A 15,664-nucleotide genomic window follows, 5' to 3' on the forward strand; every position below is an offset into this window, starting at 1 on the left:
ACGTGATTTCTCCTAAAAATATTAGTAAACAGTTGCCTCTATAAAATAATTTGAGTTATGAGTTGCCTTTTCTGCAGTATTTACTTTGTTTTTGAAGGAGGGTAGTTCTAAAACGTTTCAAGATGGTCACCGATCAGCCTCATGGATGGGTGCACATCAGACGGTTGCATGATAGCATATAGACCGTAAACTGACGCTTGAAAGCTTCGCAAAGTCAATAGTATATTTTTTTGCAAATTGCTATTTGTGTACACATCTAGAACGTCTTAGAGACTCACCATATCCCATCTTTTTAAGAAGCTAAGCATTTGTAGAACGTCTCCTGCATTATACTATTTGTTTAAACATAGATTACAATAACAACATCGGTTACATGCTGTTGCGTTCTAGCTATGCACTGTTCTGACTATTCAAATGTTTCAAGCGATTCCACGCAATGTATAAACTATCAATAGGATTTGTTTTCCTTTTCCATCTTATTTTGTTATGAAAGAGAGTAGGAGGGCATTCCAACATGGCCGTCACGCTGTTCTCCAAACTGGTGTTGGGGGCCGGTCTTGGTCACTCTAGTCCTTTTTTGGTGTCTATTGGCTGTAAGCACCCCCCCCTCTTCTGCTCTTGGGATGGAGCACAGGAGGCCTGGTGATTCCCCTGCTGCTGCCACCCACCTATCCACCCTCTTTTGTCTCCTGCTGGGCAGCCCGTGTGCTGCTTCCTATTGCTGCAGTAGTGCTGTATAGGCTTGTGGAGAACTAGGTCGGTAGCGATAGGGTCCTGCTAACAATCAAACAAGATGAGCAGCATCCCTGCTGGGGCCTACTACCTGAGGCAGGAGCACCTAACCCCCCCGAAACTCCCTGCCGCACTAGATCGTACCTTTTAGACCAGGCCGTCGGGGAGTAGCAGCATTAATCTAATCTCTACAGGGTCATGAATCAGCCAGCATTAGGTCGCCCCAATCTCTTAGTTCACTTTGGACGATGACCCAGAGATCAGTTCTGGAACAGCATCCAACCAGCTTCCCTTACAGAACTCCTATGTTTAGGGACCTGCAAGAACATCAGACCACCTTAGCCTGTCCGGGCAGTATTGTCCAGCTCCGAACCTAGTCTGCAAGAGCCACTGGCTACATCAAACCATTGTAATCCACATTTGGTGGAGTTCGTCGCAGATTTCAGGCGCAAGCCTGTCTCCTCGAGAACCTCGGGCCCCCGAAACTACATCTATTAAAGAGTGCGACGGCAGCAGCCCCAGTGAGTCCATATTTGCGAGAACCTGCAAAAGCATTAAACCCCACGCTGCCGGTGCGTACAGGCGCACTTAGAGCATCCATCTCTGCAGAGACCAGCCCTCTACAGGGACCTGCAGCAACTGCCAGCCCTTGTGCCCTATCCCTGAGCAAGTATTCACATGTTTAACGCCATATTTATTTTACCCACCCCTCGCTGCCGGGCTACCGGGCGACGTCCGCGCCCCCTTGATCCCATGCGTGCAGAAAAACACATCCCCATTGAACTTCGCCGGGCAATAGCCCCATGTTTGCTTGATCCATTGATTGCAGGGACACTAAACTATCCTTTACCCATGAGTGCCGAAGCACCCAGGTTCACACAGTCCTTCCTTGCAAGAAGTTGCAGCCCTTTATGTTTATCTTGAGTCACCAGAAGCTCCAGCCATGGGGTCCCAGCAGGTATGTACTCTTTCCCCCTTCTTATTAGTCGAGGGGCATGGGGGTGACTGTACATATTCTTTACATTTAAAATGTTAACTAAGTGCATTGCCGTAATATTTTCGTTCTGCTGTACAATATAAACGGTGGCTAAACTGTATTTCTGTTCACCTGGGTATAATTAGTAAACACTTGTGGAGTATAAGTATATTTATCATAAATAGAAACGCATTGAAGCTAATGGAGCGTCTGTCCTTGAAGCTACTTTAACGAAACAGGAAGGGTTTACACAGATTTTTTTTTATATATGTGGCTACATACTTTTGTGGAACAACGATTGACCTGCGAGAACACAAACCTATATTATTGGTCCTTTACGAGACATTTATTCACAGCGGTGACTCGATCTAAAAGGGTTTTCTCCACCCCACATAGGCAGTACCCATGTTTCTGCCATGCGAGACACTTGATGATACGGTTCTGCCTTGCATCGTTAAAAACGCGTTTTTGGTGGAATAAAAAAATACTTGTTGTGAAGCTAAAGTTCACTTTGATGGCATCTCAGTTCCATGCTGACGCACTATTAATAGTATAACAACTCAGCGTAATAGTAAATTATATATTTCTAGTTGACAAGATGCATGTTTTATGGTATGTTGTGCACACAATGTATGTTACAAAATAAAGTGTGTGATAAGCAATTCAGCTTAATCGAATCCATTCATAAAGCAGCTAGTTATAGTTAATGCAGCAGAAGGCCACCTTCAGACTGCAGAAGAGTTGGTATTTATTTTGTAATGAATGTCCTTACATTTTTTTTTTCAAATTTGTCATTTTCCTTGTTCATTTTCTTGTTTGGCGCAGGTGATAGAGGACACCCCCTTCCTAACCGGGACAGATCAGGAAACACAAAATATTCGATATTTGTAGTAAACTGGAAAGGCAGGTAAAGACTGAAACTTGTACTGTGTCTCTGAGGAGATAACAAATGTTACCAAATCCACAGTAGATATTTTCATAAAAACAGCAGTAATGTGGTACAATTGGTCAAAAGTAGTCTGTCAGAAGGATTCTCTCCCAAAAGTTGAAAGTTTTTCCCATTAATTTCTTGTTAATTATTTTATTATGGTTTACATGTTTGTGAGATTTCATTTGTGTGTTTTTAACTTATTGATAGTGAAAGTTCTTCCAGAGAAGTGATTAGCAAAAACAATATTTTAAGCCAGATCTGTTTTACTTGAAGAGAATCCATATATTTTTTCCCATTTCTCTACTCACATATACGGTACTTTGAATTGTTTATTATTAGGCCTTGTTTCAACAAAAATGTTACTTCACACCCCCAAACGAAGCATTTTTAGCCACAGCAGTCAACCATCAACGGAAAACAATTTTATAGTTAGAGGGATTAAACTTTAACTAAGCTTTTGAAAGTTGACAGTCATGCTAAGAGCGTGGCAGGATGGGGCTTTACGCTCAGAGAGAGACCCAAGCAGGTTTTCGGAGAATTTGTTGTGCAGTGGATTATGGAAAGGTTTTCTCTAATATACAACCCAGGCATGTAACTGGGATTCACACTTTTTCGCATGAAAAAAATATTGTTTACTTTATTAACCAGTTCAAAATCTACCCATTTTATTTACGTTCCTCGATTGTCATTTGGACAAGAAAAAACATTAGCTTAACTTTTGAATGGCCTGTAACTTCATTACGCATGTTTTGCCAATAAGAATGCACATCATGGCATGGTTGGGGCAGTTTCATAGTGCATCCAATCTGTTTTAAGCTCTTGTTGTTATTTTAGTTATACTGTACTTAATGAATGACTGCTTATTATACATCTCAGATCCCAGCCGAGGTAATAAGTTGTCCTTCACAAAGAAACTGAAATCACATCATGGTCTTTGATCATGTCCAGCCCTCTGTTGCCTTTTGGCTGGGTATACGCTATAGAAATACCATACACAGGCATACACCTTCTTGCAGTTGTAGCACCCCCACAGTGAATTAGAACACAGCTAGGGGTGATTTAGTTTATGGCACAGCACCACACAAGTCTGTTTCTTTCTATACACTGAGTTTGTCCCAATGCTAACCATGTCCGTCACTTATGTGCTATAGCGCACAACGAAATGATAGCTTTCCCATTTAGCACTGTAGCCGGACAGCCTGTGAAACCTGCAGGTTTTAGTGGGTTCAGGGGACCACGGCTGCACCTGGCTCCGATTTTGTGTTTCCTGTGTCAGCTCATCTCGACGGTCCTCTGTTGGCAATGCAGTTAACGAAGAGCTAATTTTTAAATTCAATTTAGATTTTGCTCACATTTCATCTGGCAAAAACGGACATGCTAAATTGGTAAAGCTTGTTTCAGACTTGCAAGACCCTAAAACTGCAAGTCATGTAAGTTGCTCATCCTGGTAGGATCAATTGTATACAGTATTTTTGTTAAAGCGTTTTTACTATAGTAGACGGTGTTGCAGGGACAAACCCACTGGTTAAGATTTGTGAATGTGATTCATAAAACATACTCCATAAATTCAGCACTGTGAATAATTTTCAGACTCGCAAAAGCCAATATCTGCATTAAACTGTGGGTTTGAAAAACACCTCAGTGGCTTTGTCCATTTTTAGTTACATGAGAGAGCGATGGCTTAGGACTTCACCTTATACATTATAGAAAGAAAGCCAACTAACCCTCTTTAAAGTTGCTTTGCCACAAAACATACATACACAGGGTAGTAAATGCATAGAAAAGGCCTCATTCAAAAGTAGAGTATACAAATGAAATTTGAAATAGTGAAAAAACTCAACTTTTGATCCATGATATTCCCATACAAGACTGACAATAGCTATCTAAATATAAACAAGTAAAATAGTGCTAGTAGCCTCTAGAAAAATAAGAATTCCATTGACTTTGGTGTTGAAAGCTTTGTGGCTTCCACTTTCAGCAATCTGCATCGCCATCTTAGCTGTGTTCTCGACAGCCTGTGATATTTAAGAAGTAGTTTCCAGGAGATAATCAAGTAAACTGGCATGAAAAATAGACGCAGTAAGAGAATAGTGAAGTCTGTGCAAGCAGGTTCCTATGTTCTTGTTCCAACGTAATAGGTTGTCAAAGGACAGTAAAGATGGAAATTACAATCTTTGGCCTCCATAGTTGCCTGTGGTGCAAAGGGGAGAGCTCTATCAAATATCACTTCCAGCTTAAGAACTCACTCAGTGGGAGCAGGCGTGAGACCCCAGCACATATTAGGGGCAGGACCTTTGTTTTAACGGCATTAAGGCAGAGTCAATAATCTTGCTTTCAGCATCCCACCGCTCCTAAGAACTCTATTGCTATTGTTCAGCATCTTCAGATGCCTAATGGGGACCTCTTTAGTTCAGGGTGCTGTCGACATTTAGCTGATGTGACAAACCGAAATCCCAAATTCCATTTACTGTTAAAAATAAATTCATAAAATACATCTGGAAATCTCTTACCCACAGGTTCCAAACATATGCTTTTTAACGTAGATACCTGAGAGAATTAGGTACTAAAGGATATCGTTAAATTAAATGCAGTTAGTTACTTGCATGTATATATGCAAAGGAGGAATTCCTTGAGATAAGAAAAAAATCATGAAACTAGGTGTACTGCACATTAAATATACAAAGTTATTCTACTTTAAAATGTCACATTAATATGTACAACTATATGTATAACTGCAATTAATAATAGAAACAACACACTTGTATGTATGCAGAAGCCTGGAGCGTTGCTCTCATTCCACTCAAATAATATTTCTTCCAACGTTTCTGCAGGTTAAAGTATAAATGTACTTCTTGGCCATTAATTGCATGGAATATAGTGTCTCAGTTCTTCTGTTTGGTGGTCTCATCTTACCATAGGCAAGGTAGTCTTGCTGGGGGCGTACCCTTTGGAAATGAAGGAAATCTAATCACCCCTTATGCCCCCTCCTGTATGGCTGCAGTCTACTATGGGTAAGGTCCGTCTGCTTTCTTAAAGCACTAGCCTTGAAGCTCGGCTCAAACACCCGTTGATCTGTGCACTTCTATGTAAGTGCAAGCTGCTTCTCCTAAAAACCTTATTACTATCTGAAAAATTATGGCAAATACCAGTCTGTTACAGTGGGAAGAAATAGTTCATGAAATTAATACCTGGGCTGCTTGCAGATTGCACTGTACGGTGACACTTGAATTGTATTCCTTAACAATAAGCCATGTTTAACCAGGGTGATGTAGTTCTGATGTACACGTTTTGAAGAATCTTCAGTATCTTTTTTGGGTGAAATGAAACCATGGGGCAGTCGGCCAGCCCACATCAGCCTTTGACTCTTGCACAGTGAGTGACAGCATTTTGCATGATCACTTACACTTCCTGTAAAAATAAATGCACTTCTGTGCCAGATTTGGTGGGCAGATATTTTACTTTGCCATTGTAAGTGTTTGCATTCTGTCTCCTTTTTAGGGTTGAGCGCAAAGCGCTCTGTCCCTGCTGTAATCTCTCTGTGGGCTTTTATCTACGCCCATGTCAAGCCCATCAGTTTTGTTGGTTCGTGGGCTTCCTTTTGAAAATTAGCTTGATTTAATTAGTGAAAGGCATGCATACGTCATGCCTTTTCCGGTGTTTAGCCCGCCTTGAGCGCAGCGGGCAACTACTGAAAACATACGTGGCTCCATGTTTTCCGTATGGTTTCTGCACCATTTTTTCACTTTATTTCATAGGCAGCGTGATCTCGCTGGGCAGTAGTAGAGCGCTTTGCATGACATCGACCCTGTTACATGGATATTTGCACTTTTGCCGATTGCATGGATAATTGCACTTTTTCCGGTTAAGTGGATAATTGCATTTTACCTGATAGGTTTCACTGCAAGCGAACTTCAGTATTTTTTTTTTTTTTTTGTGTTTGCTTATTGCTCATGGCAGTCGTCTGGTCGCTTATGTGAAACTGTTTTACTTTTCAGTTTATGTGGCAAGAAAAGTCCGGTTAGGGGATTACAGAGCTTTAACTCGAGTAAACGCGAGACCCATTGCATTGCAAATTCTTGTTTATATTGTAGTTATCAATGTGTTTAAAGACTTTACACTAAATCAAAGCCAGTAGGACCTTTTCATTGCACCAATAAAATCATATTTTTCTGTGATGTGCAATAAAACTTTGTTGTTTGTCCTATTCTAGTTACACATGCCTCCTAGGAAGCACCCTTACCGTTATATTAAAATTATATGCAATGGTTAATTTATTTTTTACTTAAAATTTTTAGTGCAAGCATATTGCTGTCACATTTAGGCTAAAGTTTGTTTTCTTTTTTCATCTGTATGGCATGCGTTTGCAATGCAACAGACGACAACCATTGCACCAGCTTGCAAATGCCCGACCTATTTGCTTTGCCAGTGGTTGTTTAAAAGTAATGTCAGCTACATTCGTCAAAATACACTGCAATATTTCTGTGTTCCCATTCTCGCATGTGCCGGGAAGGTGTGGGTCCTGAAAAAAAGGCTCACATTGAGTACCCTAAATGAAACCCTTTCAGTGACCTGACCAAGGCCCTCAGACCTCAGTGTCTCTGACAGACGCCTTCAAATCTAAGGGCCTTGATCGGAATCCTTGCATCAGAAGGGACCTGACAGTTACCCTTCACTTAGAAGGACTCGGGCTATCTCAGCTGAGACACTAGATTTCAATAGCAGCCTTGGAAGTCGGGCGAGGTGCACTTTGGTTTGTTTTTGTCTGCATTACTTAGGAACACTTTACAGTCTGACCAGCTGGAACTCTGTGAGAAGCATGACACTGTATACTCACGTTACCAGGTTTCTCACCTCGGAGTAGGTTGAAGGTAGAAACGTCTTTACGAGAGCGAGATGGCAGTGTGATAGCATTCCTGAAACAGATAGCATCGTGGTCACTTGTTACAGTGCCTGAACATTTGAAACATTGTGCCTTAACTGGTTTGCACAGACCAGGTTTGCTTTCTCCTTTTTTTTTAATGTATTTTTAAATAACTACTGTAGTGAAGACACTACCAACCACACAAAGGCACACAGCCTGTTTCACATTAATAGCATAACCTACTTGCCCCAAGCTGTTAATGACCAACATTAGTAGCACATTCAATTGCAACATGTTTTCACATCTTCAGTTTATAATTTTGAGTTCACTTGTCAGAGAAATAAGGAACTCTGGTGAAAATTTGATGGATTAGGGACGGGCAATCGAGACTGTACTGAGCAGCAAGCCATATTCTCTTGCTCCCAGATCAGTAGTGATCTCTTTACTGCACAGACACAGAGCCCCTGTGAGTAGCCCTGTTCAGGCATGTGGCTGGTACAGATCATGTGTAGCAGCCAAGTTGTGCAGTGCTCCAAATGCATCAGGGATGATCGGAACTCTTGTCCACCAAAGCGTTTTGGGTATTATTATGACGGAATGTGCAGTTTTACGGTCTTCTATCAGCCTCAGTTTAGCAGGGATCCACAGTCTAGATTGAACATCCAAAACCATAAATGCTTTGCACACATTCAACATAAGCCTCCTCCTAGTTTTTGTTTTCAAAACTAAAGTCTGGGAAAAAGTATAGGTGTCTCCTGGGACCGTAGTTATTTTTACAAACAGCCGCCTTCTTTAACAGTGAGTAAATGTCTGTAATGAGAAAGTGGGGCTAGACTTTTTTGAGCGCAAATTGCATTTGTTGGAAAAGTGTTAAGCCATTGTGATAAGGAGATGCTAAGTTGTCAGCGAAAACGCAGTGTATGGGGAAATGAAATCCTCATGTGGAGACTCTGGAGGAAAGCACAGAACCGTAACATTTTCAGCCTGCCTCAAGTTTCGAAAATATCTGTTCTGGGCTCCAGTTACACAAGGTAGCAAAAACATTTCTGTCTGTGCTTTGACTCTTGGTCTTAAGGTTCGTTGCTGGAGCTTCGATTTTTTTTTTCTCCAAACATATCCACACACCCATTGTTACTTTTCTGCTCTGTCCATCTTTTTCCCAATCACACCCATACCAGGCAGCACCTTCCTTTTCCCCATGTCAGTTTCTCCAGCGCAGAGTCTCCGCGTTTGTCCTTTGTTTCAAGCCACTCAACATCTAGTCTACGGCTGAAAATGAAATTTCTTTTATCTTCCCTCAGTTTCTTTTCAGATGTACTGCTGACAGTTACTGCTTCTTCTCTTTCAGGGTGCAATTCAGTCCAGACCCAAAGGTGTGAAAAGTTACTACATTGCCTCAGGTTTCTCTCTGCCATTTCCTTACCTCCACCAGGGTATGTTGGGTACTGAAAAGAGAGGTGTTGCTAGTTTACTGCCACTCACTTCTTCCTCGGACGCGGAGAGTCTGCGGCCTTGGCCAACCCCCTATATGCTGGGTATTAGGCGAGGTTCTGAGGCTCATAATTAACAATATTAAGCTTCAGATCTCCTTCTCGAGAATTTTTGTAAGGTTTTATGCGATTTTGTCTTTTTGCAGTCTGATTTCTTTCCCCAAAATAGGTTCATACTGTATCTGCAATCAACAGTACAGAACAAATAATTTGTCTGAACCTGCAGGGGCATTTCATATGTGTCAAAGGTGAAAACAATAATAGAATTTAACTATATGAAAGTCTGCCCACAGCTTCACCAATGAAAAGACACGTTCATTTGGGCTTCTTGGATTGTAGTTAATTTGTAGACAGCACTGAAAATAGTCTTCATAGCAAAATCTTTGCAAAGAAAGTGTATATATTGCATCGACAGAGCTGATGATGGTAGTACATGTATTGTGCTGACATAAGTAGGATAGCCACTTTTTTCCTAAATAATGAAAATATCTGACCAGAATTACTCCTTAACTGTAGATGCTTGCTATACTCTGTTGCTGCCATTGTGACCTACCTTACTGTATGCCTGTGTTTGTATAGCACATCTGCCCTTTTCGTCTAATTATCGGAGACAATGGAGAGAACTGACAATGTCCCTCACCATTGGTAGGTTCTGATTGACTGTTCCACTACCCTGTGGTCCAGGTTGAGAGGACATTTAGCACTTCATTACAATTTGTATGGTGTTTTCTGACCCCTGCGCAGACTCCAGTTTGCGCAGGAGTCGCAGTTACGAGCTGAGTGCTATTAAATGCACCCAGTAATCACTGGGTGTGTTAAATACCTCATCGTTTGTTGAATGTCGGCAGGTCAAACTTGCCAGTATTTAACAGGGGAAAATTACATGGTTTATACTGCACCATGCTGATTTCGGTGCGGTAAGCACCAAAATTTGTACGTTATTCGCTGAAAACTCATGATAAATGTTATTTATAACATTCAATAAATTACAGATCTCACTGCATCATTATTTTTGAGGTGCGATTAATAGACCTTGAATCAGGGCCTTATATTTTGGCTGACCAATACCATGTCATCAATTCCTTCCCTGGTAATTTCATAGGATTGACTTTCCATTGTGGATGATGGGTTTTGGTTACCCAGTGTCCAGGCTTACGTGGATGCTGTTTTGAAACCAGAGGTAATCGCGTTTCAGTTGTGTATTGAACTGGGACCTTTTAGAAATCGGTCTGAGTTTATGTACACACCCTTGTTGGTGCACTCCTGATTTTGACCGGTTGTACCGTTCTAGTTTAGAAATGAATGAGTGTTTTTTTGTTTTTTTAACCATAATGGATTGGGATTAACAATTTAACTGATCCACTGTTTGGCACTTTGTTCCTCAGATGTGAAACTCTGGCATTGATTAAAAGCATACACTGATTGGGATTACTGATACCAGTGCCAATTAGAAGCTGAACTGTGGCAGACGTCCCATGTACTTGTTTTTGTAGAGTTGTTTCCTTTCCCTCTGGATTTCGTTTGTTAGCATTTCTTTATCCCTGTGAAATTCTTGACCTGATGATGACCGTAAGTGATTTTGGTTGAAACGCCGTTGACATCTAAAACAGTGTCATTTTGGTTCATGATTTATTACATGATATTATAATGACTGTTAATCATCATTTCTTCTAAAACCTTGTAATCATTGCCCACGTGCTGTTTTTTCACATGTGCCAGTCACAGGAGATTGTTCACAAGCACTATGTGTTCACCTTCCATTCATCACACATGATACAGACAATTGTTGATGCTACCCAATATTGTCTTTCTGATCTTGTAAATATTACCACAGTAACGAGATAGGTGCTTTTTCCCTTGCTTTTCTTATTACTTTTGAAAATTTTTGATTGATACCTGTTGAGACATTGTTGTATGTTACTACAAATTAACGAGGTCTCAACTGGGTTTATGGGGTCTGCTGTGGTTTGTTTATTATAATAGTAATGTACTGCATGGCACCAATGCTTTGACTTTGAGATGCCCGTTATAAAGTAGTGAGTGAATAGATTACGAGATGAGTAACTGTGTACATTTGTGCTGTTTTAGGTTGAGCGTAGCAGCGCGCAAGTGCTGCTTTCCGACATGTTATCTCTCTGTGGGGTTTAACAACGGTCTTCGCTTTGATTTGTTTATAGGCTTGCCTTTGGAAAATCCCTGGATGTTGTTGGTAAATGCTTTACGTTTGTCCCGCCTTGGGGCGCTTTGGTTACTGTCTTTGCGACTGACTCTGTTACATGGATTAATTACTCGATTGCAGATACAGGGAGTGCAGAATTATTAGGCAAATGAGTATTTTGACCACATCATCCTCTTTATGCATGCTGTCTTACTCCAAGCTGTATAGGCTCGAAAGCCTACTACCAATTAAGCATATTAGGTGATGTGCATCTCTGTAATGAGAAGGGGTGTGGTCTAATGACATCAACACCCTATATCAGGTGTGCATAATTATTAGGCAACTTCCTTTCCTTTGGCAAAATGGGTCAAAAGAAGGACTTGACAGGCTCAGAAAAGTCAAAAATAGTGCGATATCTTGCAGAGGGATGCAGCACTCTTAAAATTGCAAAGCTTCTGAAGCGTGATCATCGAACAATCAAGCGTTTCATTCAAAATAGTCAACAGGGTCGCAAAAAGCGTGTGGAAAAACCAAGGCGCAAAATAACTGCCCATGAACTGAGAAAAGTCAAGCGTGCAGCTGCCACGATGCCACTTGCCACCAGTTTGGCCATATTTCAGAGCTGCAACATCACTGGAGTGCCCAAAAGCACAAGGTGTGCAATACTCAGAGACATGGCCAAGGTAAGAAAGGCTGAAAGACGACCACCACTGAACAAGACACACAAGCTGAAACGTCAAGACTGGGCCAAGAAATATCTCAAGACTGATTTTTCTAAGGTTTTATGGACTGATGAAATGAGAGTGAGTCTTGATGGGCCAGATGGATGGGCCCGTGGCTGGATTGGTAAAGGGCAGAGAGCTCCAGTCCGACTCAGACGCCAGCAAGGTGGAGGTGGAGTACTGGTTTGGGCTGGTATCATCAAAGATGAGCTTGTGGGGCCTTTTCGGGTTGAGGATGGAGTCAAGCTCAACTCCCAGTCCTACTGCCAGTTCCTGGAAGACACCTTCTTCAAGCAGTGGTACAGGAAGAAGTCTGCATCCTTCAAGAAAAACCTGATTTTCATGCAGGACAATGCTCCATCACACGCGTCCAAGTACTCCACAGCGTGGCTGGCAAGAAAGGGTATAAAAGAAGGAAATCTAATGACATGGCCTCCTTGTTCACCTGATCTGAACCCCATTGAGAACCTGTGGTCCATCATCAAATGTGAGATTTACAAGGAGGGAAAACAGTACACCTCTCTGAACAGTGTCTGGGAGGCTGTGGTTGCTGCTGCACGCAATGTTGATGGTGAACAGATCAAAACACTGACAGAATCCATGGATGGTAGGCTTTTGAGTGTCCTTGCAAAGAAAGGTGGCTATATTGGTCACTGATTTGTTTTTGTTTTGTTTTTGAATGTCAGAAATTTATATTTGTGAATGTTGAGATGTTATATTGGTTTCACTGGTAATGATAAATAATTGAAATGGGTATATATTTTTTTTTTGTTAAGTTGCCTAATAATTATGCACAGTGATAGTCACCTGCACACACAGATATCCCCCTAACATAGCTAAAACTAAAAACAAACTAAAAACTACTTCCAAAAATATTCAGCTTTGATATTAATGAGTTTTTTGGGTTCATTGAGAACATGGTTGTTGTTCAATAATAAAATTAATCCTCAAAAATACAACTTGCCTAATAATTCTGCACTCCCTGTATGTTTGAGAGCGAGCGAACTACTTTTAAAATTGATTTTGTCCTGCTTGTTCACGCTGATGCTTATGGAGGACATGGTGCTTATAAGTTTAATGCAGTGCAAACTTGATCAGTGGTATTTGAGTGCTTTGCATGACTACCAGGTAGTCATATTGTTTATTTTGTATCTCCGTCCTCTGTATCGGACATGCTGCATTGATTTTTATAAAGTGCAAACTTGTTTTGTTGTTGGGTTACATTCCACTTTATGGTTTGCCCGTCACCCCCACCACCTACCTCCCCCCCTGCATTCCTCTTCCCTGTTTGTTGATTCTTATGCAAAGCTTACTGTGTTTTGTGCGTTAAATATGTTTTTTGCATATTATAAACTAAACGCATTTGATTGGAAGCTGTTAATCCGACAGTATTTGTAGTGTTATTATTTTGAAATGCGTTCTTTCAGAAATTCATTATAACTAATAAACGGTGTCAGAAAAATAGCAACATGATACACAAACCTAAGGAAACCAGGTAGCTGAATTGAATGAGGGGTATCCTATTTTTGTGTGCCATCTGTGGGTCTTGGGCATAATTGCAACTGCTTCCTTCCTTCGATGGCTATATGTAATGAGTGCATGTATATTTTTGTCTAACTAGCACACAGTAGAAATTGGAGACATCCCCCCCCTTCTTTAATTGAAAGTGTTCAACGCAGGCTTTGGCTCCATGTTGAAGATGCTTCTTTGGTATATGTTAGAGACAAGTAGCAGTGCTGTGCCATAACTGAACACAGTGGCACACTTGAGAGCTTGCTGGATGTGTTTATTCCTATTATGGTAGCTAGTAAACTGAATAAAAAGTTTGCTTAGAATGTCAGCCTAGCAACTCTTTTACCAGATTTTATTAGGCTTTAGCACTGTTATTCTCTGACAACATTCTTTTTCCTCTGGAATACTTTCTAAAAGAAGAAAACATAGCAAACCCATTCCAGCAGGTCTGAGCGGTGGTGGTGAAGATCACTTATTGTATCCAGGTGTAAGGCTTTGCATGCCTGTTAAGGCCATTCTAGGCATTTTGAACTAACCAACTGTAATCCCTCATAGGCAACCATTGAAGTAACCTGTTAGTTGCTGACACATGATCTTATTTTTGTTTTGGGTAATAAGGTCTAACCCAACATTTTGTTCCTGCTGGAAGTGTAGCAGAGGACGAGCAATGAGAATGAGATAAAGGCTGCAACATTCACCTGCAATCTTTGTAAGTAAATGATGATCCAACCACAGCACCATCTACAAGAGAAACTGTACAGCATCTTTAATGACGAAAATTGTAGAAAGCAATTCTTAACCATGCATACGGAAAGAAAGACTTGTCAAGATTGTAATTGGGCGACAGTTGGCGTTAGATTCTTTACTCAAAGCTGAAATTGGGCCCATGATCTAAATGATCAATTAATTACATAAGTGAAAACCTAGACAATTAACAATATTGCTTGACCAGTCCTACAGAAACTAGGTCGACTTGAAAGATAGCCTCTTTAAAAAAAAAAAAACACTAGGTAAGATTTTACATTCCCTCAGGATCGGTCAGGTGAAGTCAGATTCTGCATAGCAATCTTATTGCATCTGAGTGGAGGCAACCATTAAAGATAGAAGAGTCTGCAGGTGCAGAGTGAAGGGTTAAGAACTTTGGGTGAGGGCTGTGATTGTGACATGGTATTCTACCGGCTTAGTGCTTAGACGTAATGATTGATCCTCTCCCTCCCTTTGTGCTGTTTTTTTTTTCTTTAGTCTAAGTGGAGGTCAAGGTATGCCTGCCTGGCCTGAGAGTTGGCTCTATATGAGCAGTGATATTGGATTTATAGTGTATCTGTGGAAGTAACTCACACAACTAAATGAATGTTTTCGTTTTTTGAGTATGGTTACCCATTGCTCCAGTATAAACATTTATTTTAAACCGTATTCATCTAAAGCATGAAATCTTCATGACCGGTGGATACAAGTGCGTCACAGTTTTGACAGTTCTGGTGTTGTCTTGAGATCTTACAGGCCATCAATCAAGGCACTCTGTCTGTAAAGGTTGTATTAAAGATTGGCACAAATGCACAGCAGGTGGAGCGGGATGGGTTGTGTTCTTTTCAGGCAAACATACTAGATATTCTGGCACTTAATATATATCCAGACTTTTACATTTAATGGTGCACAACTTTTGTCCAACGGACACTGAAGCAAAAACCTGAACAATAGCTATGTGACAGAATTACTTAGCCAAAAATTACTACTTGGGCAAACTCAGAGTATAAATTCTGTAAAAGCCTTAATCGGATAAATCAAAAATATTGAACAAGCTACTTGTGAAATTTATTCTATTTCTTTTCAAATCTTTGTAAGTTTTAAACGTTAAATGTTGCCTTCTTTAAGAAGTGCTGTTCTAGAAATACCCCTAATTTTCCAGGAATTAATGTAATATTTTTGACTGAACTGAGTTTGAGCCTATGTAACAGCAAACATTGCCAAGTTTGTGTGATAATTTGTATGAGAGAGCAGTTGTTCACATCTGCAGTTATGTTGATTTCATATTTTGAACTTGATGCCTGTCTTAAGCTACTTTAAAGTGCTTAAGGGAGACCATAAGATTGAAAAGCAGGGAAAAATAATCAAATAGGAAGGAGCTGGGTAAATTGAATTATCTTTTTCAAGAGGCGGAATGACATTGAAGAATCTGTTAGTCTCAGAGTTGGATATCTCAGTCAATTGTAGAAGACAATGTGTAACAAGCCACAGGTGACTCCGGAAAGCAGGAGATCATCATCTCCTTCGGTAGTTTGCAG

At 40.7% G+C, this 15,664-nt stretch overlaps 1 protein-coding gene across 5 annotated transcripts in view; it reads left to right on the top strand.

Moving 5' to 3' along the window:
• Nucleotides 1-533: 533 nt before the first annotated feature.
• The window catches only part of LOC138261641 (zinc finger protein 585A-like), a 311,686-nt gene continuing 296,555 nt past the window's right edge, over nt 534-15,664 (top strand). For 3 of the 5 annotated variants that reach the window (XM_069210789.1, XM_069210786.1, XM_069210790.1), the window contains exons 1-2: nt 534-1,690; nt 2,534-2,615. Coding sequence is in view for 1 of the 5 variants with exons in the window: in XM_069210784.1 (XP_069066885.1) it covers nt 1,676-1,690 (15 nt within the window). In the remaining 4 variants the exon portion in view is untranslated. The remainder of the gene's footprint in view (nt 1,691-2,533; nt 2,616-15,664) is intronic. The other 2 variants (XM_069210791.1, XM_069210784.1) reach the window with 1 other exon arrangement.

Source organism: Pleurodeles waltl, chromosome 10, assembly GCF_031143425.1.
Source record: "Pleurodeles waltl isolate 20211129_DDA chromosome 10, aPleWal1.hap1.20221129, whole genome shotgun sequence".
NCBI lineage: Eukaryota > Metazoa > Chordata > Amphibia > Caudata > Salamandridae > Pleurodeles > Pleurodeles waltl.